At 37.7% G+C, this 20,726-nt stretch overlaps 1 protein-coding gene across 17 annotated transcripts in view; it reads left to right on the top strand.

The window, feature by feature from the left end:
* ADCYAP1R1 (ADCYAP receptor type I) overlaps window positions 1-20,475 on the top strand; it is a 143,240-nt gene extending 122,765 nt beyond the window's left edge. For 3 of the 17 annotated variants that reach the window (XM_074573976.1, XM_074573977.1, XM_074573978.1), the window contains exons 14-18: window positions 6,399-6,452; window positions 9,444-9,527; window positions 15,380-15,509; window positions 15,730-15,771; window positions 19,154-19,501. In XM_074573976.1, coding sequence (XP_074430077.1) covers window positions 6,399-6,452; window positions 9,444-9,527; window positions 15,380-15,509; window positions 15,730-15,771; window positions 19,154-19,363 — 520 coding nt within the window. In that variant the 3' untranslated portion in view covers window positions 19,364-19,501. Of the gene's footprint in view, window positions 1-3,406; window positions 3,556-6,398; window positions 6,453-9,443; window positions 9,528-15,379; window positions 15,510-15,729; window positions 15,772-19,153 lie in introns of those variants that run through there. The other 14 variants (XM_074573990.1, XM_074573992.1, XM_074573991.1 and 11 more) reach the window with 11 other exon arrangements.
* The last annotated feature ends 251 nt before the right edge of the window (window positions 20,476-20,726 follow it).

Here is a 20,726-nt window from a genome sequence, read left to right as displayed (position 1 = left end):
TGATGAATGGTATATTCTTTAGCATGGCACTTTAATTTCTTAACCCCAGGTACTACCAGTTGAGTGCTGGAATGCCCGCTAGACCAGCAATTAAAAGGAATGTGTGTCCCTGGGTTAATGCTTTTCTATCACAAGAAAGTACAATGGAAAACACAGACGATGATCATTTGATCGTCAGTGCATGATCATCAAGGACCTAGTTCTCATTTCTAAGAAATGCTAGGAGAGTAGATGTTTGTTACTTTGATTGACACTAATTCTTGATGGATTTATTTTACACTCTAGAGAAAATGTTCTTATTCACAACTACTATACTTTTAATTTACATTTCCCAAGACAAATTATTAATTTGGGTGTTGGTTTCAGGGTTATTTGGTTTCTGTTTTGCTTTTTTTGGGTGGGTTTTTTTGGGGGAGGAGTGGGGAGTAATTTGTCCCAAATCTTTTAAGGTAGGGTTTGGAAAAAAACTGAGTGTATTTTTTAGAAATGTAAGTTCATGTAGGCTACGTACCATAAATAGCATAACTGAAAACACCATTCTGTATTGATTAACTATCTATAGATTTGCTGTGGTCTCCACTACTGTAAAATCAAACAGCAGTGAATATTTAGTGAGTGTATAAAGTTCCTATGAGCTGTTATTCCTGTTGAACAGTGTAGAGTATGATTCACAAGGGGGGTTACTCAAAATTACTACAGGCACCTCACTGGTGTCTGTAACAGGTAGAAGAACATGAACATACATATTTGGTTGTCAAATCTAGCTTCCTAACCTAAATGCTGTCCTTTCATCCGTATGCATCTTTTGCATTCTTACAGTGATGATGAATTCAGACCTAAAGCTATGTCTACCTTGAAAGTAGTTTTGTTATTTCATGGGCCACTTGCCAGAGTAATATTCCAGAATACTAAATCGATATTTTTAAAGGAAATTCCATCAATTTGCAATGATACACAAGCACTTTACTAGAGCTTTGACAGGGTCTGATTTTGAAATCATTGATCACAAAACTTGTTTCTTGTGGTTACAAGATCATCTGTGATGAACGCAATGTTAAAAAGTGCTCTGCTTTAGTTGTTTTGAAATCCTTAGAAGGTGGTTAGCATTCACGTCCATTGTGCCTCGGCCTGCACAGGTGATGTCTGTACGATGGAGGCTGACTCCTGCTATTTTCTGTTTTGAAGTAGTAATGAAAAATAGGATGACTTTGTCTTTGAACATTATTTGTGCACATTGCTGTAAGGTATTTTTATGGGCAATTTTATGGTTTCAATAGGTATACAGACAGAGGAAAGTATACAGCGCTGATTTCTGTGGCTGATGAACTAACTGACTTTTTTTTTAAATCTGCCTGTTTCATGCTTAAAAATTCTCTAATCGTAACTTAAAATTTCTGCTTGACTCCATGCTCTGTGGCAGCCTTAGAGAATGAAGTTCCTTGTCCACAGACTGTGTCCTAAAAGAGCTAAGCACAGATTTTTTTTTCCCCCTATATGTTACGAGAGAAGCCACGAGCTGGAAAGGAGCATGTTCACATTGAAAGAGAGGCCACTGATAGATGGCCCTTCTCCAGAAAGATCAAGGAGGTGTGCAGGTTAGTGAGGGAAAGAACAATGCCATGTTATATTTAACAGTGTGCTTCTTCTAATAGAAATGTTTCTTCCATTTGTTTTAAGAAGAAACAGTAATGCTCTCTCAAGAAGGGGTTGGAGGCCTATCAGGAGTCGGATTATCCCTAACAGCCCTGTTTCTGAGGTGGTTTAGGCACAAAAGAAGGCTAAATAGTGTCTTATGACTTCCCAGTGAAATGTTAGTAGCATATATCTGGATATTTCAGACCTAAATGCCTTTCAAAGCCAGTACCTAAAACACTGTGACTTGATTGCCATAACTGGTATTGAACAGCACGCAAAACATCTGAAGCCTCAAGCCAGCATGATTTATATATAAGTGTTTGCGTCTGTGCTTCTTTGCCTGTCTAAACATAGGTCTTTGCCTACACATGTACTATCTGAAATGCTATATATATCTAAAATTTTTCCACAGTTGCTTTTTAAAAGACCATAAATACTTTAGCAATGTGCACAATAAAAAGCTGCTTACTTTAGTGTGAAACTGCCTATATTTAACCAAATTCTCTGTAATTTATAACTTTTGCCACACGTTCAAGTTTACTGATCGGCAAAATTAAGGTGGCCTTCCTAAAGAAAATGGGGTGAAGACCTCAAATGTGTTTCTAAAGTCACTGTGCTTCATCAAAGTGAATAACCTAATTTTGGTCTGTATTGATAAACTTCAGTTGTCATGGAGATCAGCAGGATAGAGAACAGCCTGTGCCTAAGGCCATGCATCTTTATGAATTACCCATGGATTTGGGTGCAGTGTTGTATCCTTTATCAGGGTAGCTTACTTACTGGGAAAAATAGTGGGTTTGGAGATTCAGATCATTTTTGAGAAACTCCAAACTGGGAGCTAACTTTGAAGCATCCATGTTAGACCATTCTGGCTCTTTTCCCTTTCTGTCATGCATTGGTCATAGCTAAGTTTGTTGTTTTGAATGCATTGTTAGGCTGAAAGGGCTAGATCTGGAATTTTGTTTGCCCGCAAATCAATTTGCACCTTTGTTTCTTTGAATCAGTTACTTAGTGTAAAGATAAAAGTGGAGTTGAAGCAACTGGTCATGCAGCAGTTGTTGCGAGACTGCAGACAATGGGGAATAATTCTGACATCTCTGATCTTGAATGTGCTTTCAACTTACATCGAAGCTTGATGCACACCAGCATCCATGGTCTTCCATTTACTTTTTGCTACCATTCACATTTTTGTCTCTACCATATGAGAACAAAAGGAGTTTAATTTCCCCTCAGTGTCTCTGCTTCTCCTTGCCATTGATTTCTTGTGTCTCACTTCAGCAACTAACGCTTCACAGCCAGTGGTTTTAGTTTTATGTCTGAAGAATTATTAAGATGTACTCCAAGCAAGTATATAGTCCTTAGAGCCTCAGGTATGAAAGTGGCAAGAAAAGTGGTGCTGTTGCAGTGCAGAGGGTTTTTTTGATCTGGAAGAGTGAACTTCTCATAAGGCACTTGTAACTAATACTGTCCAAAAAGGGAACTGTGTGGTACAAACTGGGGAATTGGTTAATTGCCCAGGAACAAATTCTTCCTGCCTTGGGGAGTGCAAGTACACACTTAAAGGCCACCAGGTTAAAATAGCTTAATATTGAATTAAATCTCAATTAAAGTGGTTTAAACAAATGTATACTACCACAAGACTGGACCAATCCAAAGTTGTGCATATGGTTCACGTCATAGTACCTCATTTGCTGTGCACCTGTGTCATTACTGAGAGATTTCCAAACTGTATATATTTCTTATATATTTCCAAACTCTTCTTTATTTTCAGTGAAAACACTGGAGTTGTTCAGCTGATTAAATGTCTGCAAGCCCAGGCCTTTTCAGCAAAGGCAGCATTCTCTTTTTTCATTAAGGAGGGTTATAGGGATGGGTTGAAACTTGGATCGTCTGCAGGGATATCGTATAACATGTGAGGCAGGTGAGGCAAAACAATATAGCTGAAGCTTCAGAACTGCAAATTATATTAATTCAGTGTAGCTGTACTGATGCTGAGCTGTGCCAGCTGAAAGGACTAAGACCTGTCTATAATGCTTGAAAATCCACTTCTTGTAGCAAACTCTGAAAATAAATACTCTGTGGGTTTTGCTCATTTGTTTATTTTAAGGACAATGAGCTAATCACATTCTTAGATATTTTGTGTCTGGATTTGGACATTTTCTTCATTTCAATACTCTTCATTTCAAACAGTAAACCTATATTCAAAACCATTTAAGAATCTCATTTGGGATGGTACATTTTTCTCACTAAACATGGTATTGTCTTCTACACTACAGTTATGTTACTGCACCTCCATCAGAATTATTCCATAATGCATGGCATTAGTCTGTACTCTGGAGTCACTGAAAATAATCTAGCTTGTTAAAACAGGATCTCCAGAGTTAATAGAGAGAAAGAATCAGGACATGTAACCTTGAAGCTACAGTTTATTTGAAGACTGTTTTTCATAGAAGTATTCTGCTCTCTACTACCAGCTTTCTCCTCCAGAGCACTGCTGCATATTAAGCTTTATCTCTTCATTCTTTGATCTCTGATTGGCTTTCTCCATCCTTGTATGTCCACCCTATAGGAGTTAGCAAAGACAAGAATGAACTGTGTAAAGATGATTTTTGGCTCTCTTTGAACATTCTGATTTATCTTCAAGCCTCAGTTCTGCACAGAAGTCAGAATTATTGGATAAAAAGTTCCAGTTCACATTCATATTTGTTAAACATTCATTTTCAGCCTCAGCTGTAGTCTGCAAGCAGTAATCTGGCTTCAGCCTCTGGACAGGTCATAGTGGTTTCCTCACAGACATACTGTTTCTGTGTCAAATTGTTGTTGTAAATACCATGCTGGCTTTCAGTTACAGTAAATTAAGTCTAACTCTAGTGCAATTAAAGATACACTCATGTAAAGTGTATAGAAGACATTGAATGTTCTCTGTAATGCGGGAACTTTGAAATCTGTAGAAGATCCTTGTGATGTTTCCTACATACGTCCTAGTTTTTAGCTTGAAGTTCATTGACTTTGCAAGTATATAGACACAAAAAATGCAAATCTTCTTTATGTTCCCCCAAATCACTGAAAAGACAAGCAATTCACTCAGTTGTGTAAGACACACCTACTCAAAACAGTGAAGAGAAAAAAAGGTGAATTGTCCCGTATTAAACCAATGCAAGAGCCCTAAAAGGTAGAGACCAAAAAGTCCGATGAATGAAAACTACTACTGCACATTAAAGTCAACTGATTTTAACGTGTTTTGGATACGGACTGTAAAGGAGACTTTACACTTTCTCTTTTTTTTCCAACTTGTTTTCAGATTATTCCCAGGTGTCAGAAGATGATCCTGGAATACCTCAGAACTCTTACAGAGGTCTGAGGAAAGGTCTATCACTTTGGTGGTGTTAGCAGTAAAAAATAGAGCTATGTGTAACAAGACCAAGACTTTGGCAAAGGTGACTAGAGCAAGACTTTTGGACTTGTTTTCAATTGAAGAGTAGAGAAACAAAGTTGCCTCTTTTATTAAAAGCACCATAAAGGTTGTACTTGTAGCAACTTGTAGCATGGGATTTAATCCACCTCATTTAATGAAATAATCATGCTGGGCTCCTTCCACAGTCAGTAGAGATCTACCCAGTCAGCCCAGAGAACACAATCCTTGGTGCAACTTATTTCATTCGAAACAAGACGTTTAAAATGGGTCGCATAAATCTAACTTTATGGTCTGTTTCTCACCACTGACTGCTAAGCTAGCATGGGAGGACAAGGTAAAAGGCATATAGTTACATTGTTAACTTCAAAAATTAGATAAGGTGGAACTAAGTAACAACTTTGCTGAGAAATACCCATGCCTTTTTTGTGCCCGGATGAGAGGTGTGTATGAGTCTATTTGCACACAGTAGATCAGGGCCCATAGTCACTGCAGCGGGATGGAATTGTGTAGTTTGTTTTCTGCTCACAGAATGAGTTCAGTTTTCCAAACTGTTTATATCTGATCTGTAAGTCCAGGAGTTTTGTAAACGTAGTTGGTGTTTTGGCCGGGAAACAAGTCTAGCTTTGGGAAATCCTTAGCTACTGAGTAGCAAGGTTAAGAAGCCCTCCAACATAAAACAATATCAGCTGTAGGTAAGTAGGCATGTAGCATAAATAATAGATGCTATGGCTCCATTTTTCAATTTTTTTTTCTCTCTCTCCCATACAATCTTTCTATTTTCACTTTGGTTAACTTTTTACTGCATTTTCAGTACTTTATTTCATTGATTGGTTTCAGCATTCCTTTTCCTACTACTTTTATGGTTGACAATCCTATTTGTAGTGAGCTTACGTAGAATTATTTGAGCAGGGTGTACAATGATTCTTAATGAGGCACAGTTTTAATTTGTATGAATCAAATTCTGTCTTTATTGTGTGTCCCAAAGGATTGCCCTTCAGCATATTCAGAGACAACCCACAAACTCTGTCATTCCCTGTGTGCTATTAGTGACCTAAACCTAGAACCCTGATCTTTTTCATTATGGGTCTCCCTGGCCTTGGTAATAGAGTGTTATTTCATTCCCCTGAATCAGCATGCTCATTTTACTTCTCTTAAGCAACTCTGAGAAGCCTACAAAGTCTTTAGAATTGAATTGCAACTGCTTTTGCCTCAAATTTGTGTACTCTCTCATTTGCATTAACTTGCCAGATGTCGAGGTGTTCAGTCTGACAAGATGGTATTCAGACACATCATACATCACTCATTTAATCCTGGGAATGTTTAACTTTTTTTTCCCCTTCCACCCTAGCACCCTCCCTCTTCCTCCCAGATGCAGCTGCAGTCCATGCACAGGACAATTGCGGTGAGACTCAGCTTGTTTGCCTTTAGCTGTCTAAAGTCTCGTTTTTAATCTAAGCAGTCTAGTCATCGTCTATGGTCAAACTGAGAGACCAGGGCACCTCCGTAAGACAATGCATCCCGTATGTCTTAGACGCCTCTGTTGCACAGGTCAGCTTAGCCTCTGGAAGTGCCCGTTTCTTTCCATGACTGAGTGAGTTAAAGGTGACAGTTCAGTTTAAATTTGTCTTAGGTCCATATAGTTAGATGTGACCAATTCCATTCTGTGTGTGCCTACAGAGATCTGAGGATCCTGCCCTAATTCATGGAGCGTTTTGGTATCCATAACCTCATTTATATTAATTTTCTTTTATTTGGCTATTTTTTCCTCCTTCCCATTTCTTTCTAGTTCCTGCCTCCTCAGTCTCTTCTTTCTTTCTTCCTTTCCTTCCACCTATGTTTCTAATTTAACAATAAATAACTAACTAACTATATACATATAAATAAATTTTAAATTGAAGAAAAAGGGGGGAGGGCAAAAAAGGAATGAAAACTTCTATCAATTCTGTACTCTTAAGGTTTTGGGTCATTTTACAATACTAACATCAGAGAAATGATTCTACTTAAATTAGGCAGGATGGCAGAAAAAAGGATAACAGCACTAAAATATTAATATTTTTGTAAGAGTTTTCCATCACAAGCCTATGTGATGGAAGATGTCCCTTCATTGGTTGGGGAGTAGTAGTTAATTCTTAGATACTATTTTCAAAACAAAGTCTGTCCTTTTTGAGAATTCTAGCATATATCAAGTGTTGTCATGTCAGGTCTACTCACTAGAAAAAACTATAATGAAAAGCAATCCCTGCCAAATAAAAGCAACATAAGCTTTAAGTTGTTTTGTGTGTTTGTTTTGTTTTTTTATATATATATAAAGCATAAGCTTTTTTATGCAGCGTAAGCATAAGCTAAGTTTAAAGGAAACATGGATGGGGATTTTTTCTGTCAAGATTACCACGGCAAAATTAAGCATGTCATTTAAGAACACAACCCACTACAAGGCCCCATGACTAGGAGTTTTCAAAGTGGTTATTGATTTTTAGATGTTTCATTTTCAGGTTATGTACCTTAAAATGCCTTCATAAACACTGCTTTTCAAGACTTGCTGAGACGCCCTCTGGTGGTAAAAATTTGTCTGATAAAATGTGTTTCAGATCAGGTGATCAAAAAATGAGTGAGACACTCAAAATCCATAGTCACTTCTGAAAGTCTCAGCCATAGTAAAAAGGACTTGTCTCTAAAACTTCCCTCCTTGTTTTTGATCAGTCTTAGCTGACAGTTAATGCACAACTCAGCCATGTGAAGAACAGAGGCAGTGCAAAATTTTATCACAGAAGTCATATTGTAAAAAGAACAGGTTTTTTCATATTTACTTCCTTAGCATCATCCAAGAAATTAGATTAATTTTGGAAGTTGAAACATGATTACTATTTCTATTTTCTGGATGTTCGCATGCCACAATACTGTGTTCTTTCTGGCTCTTACGCTATAATCTTTAATAACAACACAGCAGTCAGGTTTTGATTACCCAAAAGGAAACAAAACAAAACAAAAAAAGAACCCTGTAGTAAATGGAATTGGCTTAAAGGAGTTAACAGTAGAAATAAAATTAATCTGTTTTCAATTTATTTTATTTCACTGTTCAGTTTATAAACTACATCTTCCCTCTATGGCTAGGTTAACACAAGGCATAGACCATGCATATTAGCAGAGCAACCAAACCTGCGTTTGGTTTGTTTGAATAAAGTTAGATGTTTGCCTTGTAGGCAATTGCTTATTATCCTTTATGTCACTATATTATCTTTTATAGTCAACGGAGATTTAGTCAGAGTAGTCAGTGGTGTTTGGTGTACCATTCATCCCGTCCTAAAGTGGACATCTAAAATAGGTCACATATAGCCTGACCAATAAGTGCCTATTTCTCTCTTGTTTACTTATTCTTTCTGACAATTCTCAAGGAACCAAATATTCCCAATTTACTTAGACATCTGTACTGTAAATATCTCACTTTCTCTGAGGTGAACCCCACCAAAACAACCATGTGTTGAAAACAAAACCAGACAAAAAATCTCCCCTCAAGTCAACAAGAAATTATTGTTTTCAATTCTCGTGTTTTTCAGCCTACCATAACAGATACAAAGGTTTTGTCCCTCAGATCCCCCAAAGTGTCTTCCCACATTGTTTCAGATTATCCTTCTTGACAGCCAATTTGAATTAACCTCTCTCTAGCTAGTTGTAAATGTAAACATCCCATTCTCCATAGCAGCTCTTTCTGGAATACAACATGTAGAGATTATGGTCCTGGTCCATAGTACATGTGTCTACTGTTTTTATGACCACACCTGTCTTTTAGAGTAAGTGACAAAAAATAAGGAGTACTTCTGAATTACCAGTGAGATGTGCAGTTTCCATACTGAACTCCCCTCCCCATGCACCGAGGAAGCTGGGCGAAAAAGTGCTTTGGTGTCCTTTCTAGTACTCTTCACTAAAAAGACGGGATCTACACTACCTTGGGTACTTAGACATGAAAATGAAGAACATCTGATCCAATTTCATCTTAGATTAATCTCCATCCTACAAATTCATGTTACTATCTAATTGTTCTCCACAAGCGTGCAGTCAACTTTCATTTAATAAATTGTTCTGTTACCCTCTGTACAATACCAGACTGCAAAGGTCATGTGTACTTTGGATGCGTAACGCTGCCCGCCTGCCTCCAGGTTGTTCAATCCTTGGTTTGTCTGTGAATCAACACATCACCATTGCCAGCGACAGCCAGTGCATTTTAATTATTTTTTTGTTTATTTTTGCTTCAGTCAAGCAGATGGTTTGTGCTGTATTTTCATTCTGTCATGTCCGCTTTCCATTTTTGTGACGTGTCTCATGAAATGTGTTGAAAGTGACCTACCTTGGCCTGTTCACAATATGCTGAAAAAAATGCTAATCTTGTCATATTTAGCAGCTGCGTTCAGAAATGCTACTGTAAGCCTAAGAGGGCTAACCAGCACTCTTGCAAGATGTCAGAACTATCAACCATTACCCTGTAAGTGTACGCAATCCTGTGACGTTACTGTGTTTGTATGACGCATGTTGCAAGTAAATGAATGGATATTAGCAGAGGGGTAATAACCAGAGAGCAGGCATTCATTTAGTTCTTGTTGCATGTAGAATTTTTTGTTGTTCTGTGTTTTTGCCAATGCACCCCAATCAAGGATTTTAAGGTTATTTTTGTAAAAAAAATTGTAATTATGGATGATGCTATTTATCGTTTTGGGTAGTGTCTGTATAGAAACTATTAATAGTTACTTTTTATTATACAGCAAAGAGGTGAGCACTGGTCACACTGAGAGTAAATGTTTCACCTGTTTGATAGAACAACAGGGGCAGGGCAAGACTGAGTGAATAAGACTCTCACCCTGTGTAAAACGTCTTATGTCCATTGAACTGAGTGAAGTTGTGTTAGTATATATCCGTGAGTGAGGAAAGGCTATGGTTAACCTAGTATCAAAATATTATGTGTCTAGTCAGAAGTCATTGTCAAAGATTTGCCTAACGAGAGTGAGGCATCTAGAAAAGTGAATAATGCCATTTAGTCTATAGACATGTGAATTAATCACTTTCTCACAGTGGAACTCTATGTTATCTGTACAAGAAGACCACAGGATCCATTTAGATGAGGCGTACCTTTCAGAAATCTATTATACATTATCTTTGCTGATGAACTTTGCCCTGAATTTTACAGAAGTCTTATGAGTGCAAATCAACACTCTCAGAGATGACCTGTGGCAGGTCATCCATTTTTCTGAAGAATACTTAGTAGTTACATTTGACAGTATTAAGGATAAAAGGTTGTTTTGTAACTTACAGCTGCATATTTTCTTATGCTTGTTAGCTAGAAAAAAATATTTAAAACATGAAAATGAATTTTCTCTGGGATTTCACATCTCCTCAGAGTATTTAAGAAATAGACCAATGAAGATGCTCAAAAGGTTCAGTCAGAGACTGGCATTGTGCAAAAGCAGATAAAAGAAATAGAGAACAGAAAAACAGTCAGCAAGTCCGTACTTAGACTGAGAGAAGCTTGAAGTCTAAGAACAGTTAGGTAAAACTAGGACCTACATTTGAGAGAAGATAGTTTGAAATACAACATTTACTACTTAATCTAAAACTGGATGCAGCATAGACTTCATGTCAGGCCTTTGCAGAGAAACAAATTTCACATTAAGTGCAGTGCTTCAGAAAGATGTCAGACTGACAACCCTCTAAGGTGAAATCCTCTACCTAGTCAACGGCAAGAAGAGTTCAGCCTAAACAGGAGCCCAAAAAAGCTCTGTACACTTCCAATAAACATAATTAAACCTTACTTTTTGTAAAATATTAAATTCTCAGTAAAATTCCACTGCTTTTCAGGGCCTCAGTCTGACGATGTCATTTATTCATGGGAAAATTAAAATGCTATAATCAATTCTTGTATTTAGGTATTCAGGTCTTCGAAAGTGATCCTAGACTTTTGCAAAAGACATATATCTGTCAGGGAGATTACTGAGGTTCCTGAAAGTCGGATGTTAACTATGTTTAGCATCCTTTTGATAAAACAAATACTTTGGTTTATTAAACATGAGCTATATTAAGCGTTTCATTACTAATGACAACCTGTATCCTCATGGTTTGCTTTTCACCCTTCTATTTGAAATATTGTCATGATTATTTTTTCTACATATTCATGACTGAGTTGTGGCCAAAGAGGTGGGATTCCTCTAATCTAAAATTTACAAGGCAACAGTGCAGTAATTTGTATGATAAACTCAGTCCATATTCCCTTTGTACTCAATGGTGAGACTTAGGGTGTGATAAGGCCTTCCTTAGGGATAGATGATGCATCCTTGAGCGTAAATGCCTGTTCCTCTTTATTGACAATAAGAGGAATGTAGGTGTGGAATTAATTTAACTAAAAATAGATGTCATCATTGCAGTTATCTCATAACCTTAAGCTGTTCACTATATGCATCAACAGATGCATTCAGTACATACCTATGGGGTTTACAACAGGAGTCACCTCCTCTTTAAAAGGCATCTGTAGCAGGCAAGAACTGTGCCTTAAAAGTGCATTTTTCTCTCCATTGGCTTTAGAGATGTTCTGTTAGTTATTTCATTATAAATATTTACAGTATGTATGTCCAAACCTTGGTGAGATGAGCGTTGTTATACATGACTACCACAGACCTTGATGTATTCACTGTAAAAGTTTATATTTCATCAAATTAATTTCACTTAAGACTCAGCCTTTAAACAGAACAATTGTCTTAGTTTGCAGAAGCAGGCCTAAATAGCAAAACAACAACTACATAGTCTTCCTTCAAAGGCTATCGTTGAAGATCTTTTTCTTCTTTTGACAGTCTGCCATATTTTGCCTCAAAAAAGTCGGGTGGTGAGAACCTCTAAGACCAAGGCAGCAAACTCTTTGCCGAAGGAAAAGTTATTCCACATTTTGTCCTTACCTTAATAGCACACAGTGTTGTCTGTCAAATCTTGTGTAAGTTACAATGGTTTTCTTGAGCTACACGACTTTGCAATTAGTCCAACAAAAGTGCTACAGTCCCAGCAGAAATGACACAAGACACATCTTCAGTGAATGGAGATATCTGGAATTGATGGGGAATTAAGCTCTAAGCTACGGTTTTCACCACTGCCTCAGAGACAGAAAAGAGATTGGCAACCACAAATTTCTTTATACAATTTATTCTGGAGCTTCAGGTCACTTGCTGTAGAGGACTTATGTTTTCTGATGGTTTCCTTGATTCATTCCACATAGCATCATCCAGATAAGCAGTTTAGCAGTCCTTGCAGTTGTATCTGCAGGTTCTGAGTCTAGAGACATATCTTGGTTACATCCCATTCACAGAAACTGGAAGGACCTATTGAGACCATTTAGAACCCATTGGGCCTTATTCCCTATTGCACAGTTGCTCAAAATATATATTTTTTTTTCATCTGATGTGCAGTTACTGTGTTTGTTTAGATCACAGCATTGATATTTCCACTAGAAACCTGTTTTGAAATGAGGAATAGGAACACACTGTAAGACTCAGTAGAAATCACTGGAAATTCTACTCAACAATGCAATGTGATGTATATTTTCATTTCCAATTAATGCCCAGTTATGTCCTTTGTAATATCAATATACATTTCAGCAGTGTCCTTAGTAAGTGTGGATACGCAATTGAAAAATACAGACATGGTTCCTTCAGAGACTGGTCAAAGTTGAACAACTTTTCTACTTTCTATTCCTTTTGCTATAAAGATGTCTTTACATAGTTCAATTGAGAAGTAAGGAAAAACAGAGGACACCATTGTCTGCGTCTTCGTACTAACGTTTTATAGAAAGGCCACATTCATAGCCATGCTATTGGAGAAAATGTTATGTTTAAACTGTTTCTAAAGAAAATAGATGAAAAATAGAATGTCAGCCTCAACAAAAATTGAAATACAGCTCGCTTTTTTTTTTTAAAAAAAGTAACCTTAAGACATTCCTCTACCTGTTGGAATGTAAAGATCCTTTTTCTAGACCCTTTGGAGACGTTATCTCTTCTAAACAGCCAGTTTAGGCCCAACTGAGTGATTATTGTCCTCAAAACTTCTGGATCCGTTCCTCGGGTTTTTTGCTTGTCTGAAAGGGTGTGGACAGAAAAGAGGATGAATATCTTTGGCTGTTACACTCCTGAGATTTTTGCTGCATTCTTTAACATCTTCATTTCACCTTTGCACATAAACTTACATGTCTCACAGGTACTGCTTTAAGTCTTCTTTCTTCCTAATGCTCTTGAAAAAATGCAATTCATCATCATCCACACAGCCATTAGTATCTCTCAAGTTTTTCTTATTAAAAATCTTTTCCTCTTTATAGATCTTAATCATGTATAAATTTCAGTATGTTACTTCTTACATTTCATGTACTTTCTTACTGACTTTTATGACAATGTTGAAGACATTATCTCAGATAAGTTGGTGATGACATTATATTTCAAGATCCTACAAACTAATTGTATGATTAATCAGATATTAATGCCAGAAAGCGGAAAATAGGAAAAGTCTTCCTCTGCATGTCCAAAATTAATCTATTACTGCAGTGAGAAAAAACATATTAATACAACATAATAGATAATTCTATTCTGACTTTTAAATCAAAATAACATTTATCCTTTTTGTTTTTGTCACCATTAGTTCTGAATATAAAGGGTAACAGATTTGGAGACATGATACTACCTTCATTTGATTTTTTTTTAATTCCATGGGTAGTTTAAGATGCTTATGTTCTTTACATCCTTTTTTGTTTATGGAGATAATATTATTTGACAACTTTCTCCACAATGTTTCTATTCCTTTTCATTAGTCTGATTACATATCCATAGAGAAAAAGACCTAGAAAGGACCTTTCAAGGTCTTTTAGTCAATGACACTGGGTCACTCCTGTAATAGCTTACTTTTCCTAGAGATCACCAAAGTTGGAAACTCTGTGTGCTCTTCATCAACCTGCTCCAAGAGCGCTCCTCTCTTGTTAAAAAACTTTTGGTCAATGTCTAACTTTATAATTCACAAGAACTATGTTCTCTGGTTTGCGGGATTTTTCACCAAAACTTGAGATTTGGTGTGCATTGGACTAAAGAATCGTGTGTATTTAATACAGTCTCAAGGCAAGGGTTGTGATGTATTTATCACCATTAGTGCACAAAGTATGACTGAGGGATACCAGCAAGGAACTGATGTTCCGTTTCCAGTTTAGTATTAGATATAACAGCATATGTTCACAGAGTTCTTGGAGACGTAGTAAGTCTTCACTTTCAGTAAGATAAACATATCTTTTTGTGGATATTGTTGAGCGTGTATTAGCAAATTCAAACATCTCTGCAATATGCCATATAGATATAAGCAAAGTGAACATTTGAATTTGAGAATTAATGCAGCTCTTCCAAAAATCTTTATGGCCTTTTAGCTTCCTTTGTCCTCCATCTACATCCCTAACTTACTTGAAAGAAATTAATCATACTTTTTCCCCTTTGAAAATGTCCTGGATGTTACTGTAAGACACTTTGTTTATAATAAAGCACTTGCCTTATTTTCAGATCAACATTTGCTTTCTTTTGGGTCTTTTTTGCTGATCAATCAGCAAATGACGCTGACCAAAACTGATGCATAAGGCTGGACCCCTGCTTTCGGGTAATTTCATCCATACTCAGTTAAGTGCTTACAAGTACACACATTCATTTCCAGTCCTTTTGTTTATACTTACTGAGTTATTTTGGATGCAATGGAAATTAGTTACACAATGGAATTACACTTAGGTTTCCAATAGTGTAAATGAGACCAAAATCAAGACCTTGAGGAACAGTAATAGATATAAGAACATACAAGGGGGTTTAAGCTTTATTTGTATTGCTGTTTGGGTTTTTTCTGCTAGGCAGAAATAAATTGAAACACACACACACACACCCAAAAATTATTTCAAACACTCCTCTGGGATTAAGTAATTGGGTGAGAGGTTTATTATTGTGTTATGGTAGCAGTCTGAATCCCTTAGCAAGATTACCCTCCTCATGTTTGGCACAGTAGAAAAAATCCCTGCTTATAATAATGCAAATCAAAATAACAGTACAGAGAATTAAGCATTACTAATGTGCTATTATTGTAGCAGTGTGAAGAAGTGGGAGCAAACTACAGTACGTGTGAAATCACTGTTTGGGAGCAAATGGGAATGTTGTATATTTGTTTGTATAATTATAAAGTGTATGTATTTCCCAAAGGCAGGCAACAAAATATTTTCTGCATTTTCTTCTTTAATTAAAGCACAAGTTGTTTATTACAAGGCTGCATTAAAGCTCTTTCACTCTATTATAACAGGAGACTGGCTCGCTCTACGCTACTGCTTATCCCCTTGTTTGGAATTCACTACACGGTGTTTGCTTTTTCTCCTGAAAATGTCAGTAAGCGGGAGAGACTAGTGTTTGAATTGGGACTGGGATCTTTCCAGGTGATTATACAGTGAATTCTGCTTTTGTTAAAAAGAAATCTCTATTCATTATAACCACTTTGCATGCACAGTTCTCAGACTGTGTGTTAATTCATTTATGTATATGTTTTGTATACTAGGATTTTGGTTTTGTTTGTTTGTTTGTTTTAACTCCAGCTATTTTCTAGCATTTACTGAAAGACTTGAATTACATTACTTTTTTTCTCTTCCATTTGCCTAGGGTTTTGTTGTTGCTGTTCTCTATTGTTTCTTGAATGGGGAGGTAAGACTTTTAATATTTAACCTCCCCCACCCACCATCCCCATCCCATTTCCTTGTAGGAGTAACTGCTATTCTAATCCTTCACTGTAACTCATCATCTCCCATACTCGCTAATACCTTAGGATGAATCTCACAATGTCTCAGCAAAAGAAAGAGGATGTGTGATGTCTTTATTAAACTATAACTTTGGCCTTGCCAGAGATGATGGCTCAGATTAATTCTCCCTAACAGGGGTAGCGACTTTATTGGGCTCTTTGTTTATGTCATCCCAGGTGCAGAACTTTGCACTTGCCTTTGTTGCGCTTCATGCAGTATTTGCTAGCCCACTCTTACAGCCTGTTCAGTTCTGTCTGTAAGGTGGTTCTCCCTCCTGACATGTTCACCTCACCACCCAGATTGGTGTCATCAGCAAACTTTGTGAGGGTACTTTCAATCCCATCATCCAGATCATTTATGAAAATGTTGAACAGTGTGGGGCCCGGTATCAATACCTGGAGGACCCCACTAGTGATAGGCATCCAGCCTGAGTAAAAAACATTGTTCACTAACCCTCTGAGTGTGGCCTCAGTTAGGCAATTTCCTACGCATCTTGAAGACCACCTACCCAGTCTATACCTTTCCAGTTTGCCTAAGAGACAGATGTAGGAAACAGTGTGAAATGCTTTGCTGAAATCCATTTAAACAATATCCACTGCTCTCCCCATGTCGACCGATAATGTTATGTTGTTGTAGAGGATGGCATGATTTGCCTTTGGTAAATCCTTGATGGCTTTTCCCAGTCACCTGCTTCATTTGGTTTCTGATAGTTTCTAGGAGGTCTCATTCCATTATTTTCCCAAGGACTGAAGACTAGTGGCCCTACAGTTTCCTGGGTACTGAATAGAATAGAATAGAATAGAACAGAACAGAACAGAACAGAATAATAAAATCTACCCATCTTGTAGATGGGTATGACATTTGCCCTCTTCTAGTCATCAAGGATATCCCCTCGTCTCCACAAATAGTATAGACAGTGGCCTTGAAAAAATGTCAGACACTTCTCTGGTGGCTTGGGGTGGATTCCATCTGGTCCCATAGATTTATGTGGGTTGAGCCCCTGCAAGAGGCTGTAGACCAGACCTTCCTCCATTACTGAGGAGTTGGCACATATGTTGTAACTACTCAATCCTTTGACCTGGGGTCCAGCTGTAAAGACTAAAGCAAAGAAGGTATTAAGAACCTCTACCTTGTCAGCATTATTAGTGATCAGTTTCCCTGTTTAGCGGGGAAAGTGCTGTTTAGCAATTGGCCTGTGTCTTCCCTATGCTTCTGCTTACTACTCAAATACCTGAAGAACCTTTTCTTCTTGTTCCTGATTTTTTTTGCCATTTTCAGTTCTACCTCGTCCTTAGCCTTCCTGACTGCATCTCTGAATGCCCTAGCAATTCTTGCAGTCCTTGATGGGTATTTGGCTGCCTTTCCTTATCCAGTATGCTGCTTTTTTTTTTTTTTTTTTTCTTTTAAGCAAAAGCTCATTGTTAAGACAGCTGGTCTCTTGTTCTGCCTTCTTCCTTTCCCTTTCTAGGGGATGGACTGTTCTTGTTCTTCAGGAGGCTGTTCCTGGGCATTCTTCCCAGAAGAACTCACAAGCTTTTTTGCTTTTTTGCTTTTTTGCTCTCCATGGATGTTTCCCACAGAATCTACAGTTCATCCATTCTCTCCTCCTCTGATATACATCTGTTGTGCAGTCCAAAAGGAGAAGACTTCTCCAAAAATCACCTTCTTTTCTTCTTTTCAAGGAGGCTCAGACCATTTATTTCTATCATCTTTAACGCAGTAGCTGTTCTATGCTTGTTCACATACAGCATGCAATAGCTGGTCTAGTACAAAAGGTCTCTAACTCCTTGATTCAAGTGATTCCTTCTCAGATAACCATAACAATCTCTTAAAGTTCATGAAACAATCTTATAGGTCACCTTTGCTTAAGAGCTTAGTCAAGGTGAGTATTAAACAACTCATAGGGAAACGTTAAAGGATTATTCATAGCTCAGTCCCATGTAGTTTGTGATACAGATCCAGAAGGTGAATTCTGGATCATGCCTTGCTGGAATTAGTGGCTACATCCGTATTTCACCAGCTGGCATTACTGGACTTCCACCTCTCCCACCTACAACTGTTGTTTCATCTATTATCTTCCATGAGTGCTAAAAGAATAACCAGAAGGTCGTGTCTAAAACTAATCTGGAGATACACACCTTCCAAGGTAACGTGCAGGGTGTGTCAGACTTCCTGTACCCCCTTGGAGAGAGGGAAGGGGTGGTTATTACCCAAATTAACACAAACAGATTAATTAAAGCCATTTTACCCTCTCAAGGCACTAAAGAATGTCTTATGCCTCAGGTAAACTACTTAGGGTAAGAAAGGGTTCACCTTTGGTATATTACATTGTTACAGATGCGAACACTATTTTCTTACAGATGTAATATACCTCCATACTCTACCTAATCTATATCTATCCTTATTTTAACCAAAAATAGTGGTTACTATTGGAGAACAGAAAAGTATATTGGGAAAATATCTCTACAGATTTCCTTGTTGTTATGCTATTTCATTCAGAAATAAGCTACAGGCTGCTGTCGGGAATGAGTAATAGACCAAGTAAATGTTTGTCTGAGCTAGTATGATCTTTCTTATTTTAAATCCTTACTGTCTTATGTACACACATGTGCATACAACTAGCAAGATTGCTAAGAAATCAGTGATGAATGAAAAGTAGAAAAGCTATAGAATTATTTGCTTATTTTCTAATTGGACTTCTGACCATGGATTGTTTTACCGTTGCTGATTTACTGTGGTTATCCATGAAAAAATCTCAAGGGAACGGAGGGTGTCATACATATATATTAATCCAAGAGTTGTCATCTGCTTTGAGATCATCTGAAAGAAAGAGGCAAAATTTTCAGTAGACATGCATCCATTAACGGCAGGTGAGAGACAAGCTGCTGTTGTGGACAGGCTATTTCATTACGGTCTGGTAGCTTTTAGTTGCAGTTTTCTTCGTCTCATTGTTACATATTTGGTACTGCCCAATGATGAAAATGGGTTATTTTTCCAAGAAGCTAACTAAAGAACCGTGTTGGAGTTAATGTTGAACAGGTCTTCTATGCGCCTCTGGGCTGATCATAAATTATCTGAAGTCAGAGACACAGAACCCTGGCTGTTGCTCCCACTACATGCCTGGACCTCTTTCAGACATGAAGAAGTCACTTCAGATTGTGTTTATGTGAGGAGTTTGATCATATTCTTTAAAAAATTTCTGTCAAATTGTGGGGTCTTTTTCTAAACTTAATAATTTGTCAGCATGTCCTCGAGCGGCTAAGTACATAAAAAATGACCTTTTGAAGTTTCTCCCTAAAGGTGCAATCAGAAATAAAGAGAAAATGGAGGAGCTGGAAAGTCAACCGGTATTTTGCTGTGGATTTCAAACATCGTCATCCTTCTCTAGCGAGCAGCGGAGTGAACGGGGGGACGCAACTCTCCATTCTGAGCAAGAGCAGCTCTCAGATTCGGATGTCCAGCATAAATGCGGAGAACCTAGCGACATGAGCAGCTAAGGAAAACAAATCAATCAACAACAAAACCAAAAACCATCCCATTAAAAAGAAAAATAAATCATAATTTTGGTGGTGGTGTAGGTCCCTTTCCCTTTTCCTTTCCCTTTCCCTTTCCTTTCCTTTCCTTTCCTTTCCTTTCCTTTCCTTTCCTTTCCTTTCCTTTCCTTTCCTTTCCTTTCCTTTCCTTTCCTTTCCTTTCCTTTCCTTTCCTTTCCTTTCCTTTCCTTTCCTTTCCTTTCCTTTCCTTTCCTTTCCTTTCCTTTCCTTTCCTTTCCTTTCCTTTCCTTTCCTTTCCTTTCCTTTCCTTTCCTTTCCTTTCCTTTCCTTTCCTTTCCTTTCCTTTCCTTTCCTTTCCTTTCCTTTCCATTTGTAGAGATGAAAAAGCAAAGGAAATGTGTATATATGTCTTTTTAACAATCACTGTAAATACCCAAATGTACTCAAGGCCATTAATGGAAAACTGTTTAAAAAATAAGCAACAGGCCAAGCCCACACACACAATGATTTACATTTCAGAGCATCTGCAAGTAATCTGTTGTCAGTCAAAAGTAATAAGTGATTGCTGTGCAGTTGTGATCTTTGGTTGCCAAACTGATACTAATCTGTGAATGGACATGTTCATTGTTATTTTTCAAATTGGTTTTCATTTTGGTTTGTATTTGCCTTTTTTTTTTTTTCCTAGTCAAACATCTTAGCCTGTCCCTGTCTTTTGGCATGTGAATTTCTGCAGTGTTTCTCTTTTGAGTCTTGAGATGGATCTAATATGCTTGGGTTAATCAAACCAGCCGGTTCAGGAAGAACTCCATAAAACTAAGTTCATGGCTGAATTTAGTCAGATGTACCCAGTGGACTTACAGAAACTGCTGTGCCAACGTGAAGCTGCATAACTACCATCAGTCAGTGGGGGGACTCCAGGCAAAAGAGACAGGATTGGCTGTTTTTTTCTGTACACAGGGACACTTCTGGGAATGCTTTATGTTCTAGCTAAGCTGTGAATTTTCTAAAAGGGACATACAGTTGAGATATATCTATATTTTTGGCATTGACTCATTGATTGGTAGACTGATTGACTGGATTCTTTGAATAATAAAAATAACTGTCCCCTCCCTCCCACCTTAAGAGCAAAAGTCAATTCCAGGATGGCCTTTCCCTCCAGACAGCCTCGAACCCTCTGCATCCATGTCCAAACATGGCATGGTTCTGGGTAGTGCTGTTACACAGAGTGTGGTGTCTTTGCAACCCGGCTGACTTCTGTGTGTTGACTCTTCCCTGCCAGAGCAAGAGCCACAAGAGGGATCTGGCATGGTCATCTGGGAAGGTAAAAGTCATCTGCATTTGGTGAGCAACTAAACTGAACAATAGA

Source organism: Larus michahellis, chromosome 2, assembly GCF_964199755.1.
Source record: "Larus michahellis chromosome 2, bLarMic1.1, whole genome shotgun sequence".
NCBI classification, from domain to species: Eukaryota; Metazoa; Chordata; class Aves; order Charadriiformes; family Laridae; genus Larus; species Larus michahellis.
Note: the sequence above shows the minus strand (reverse complement) of the source record. Positions and strands in the feature narration are given on the sequence as shown.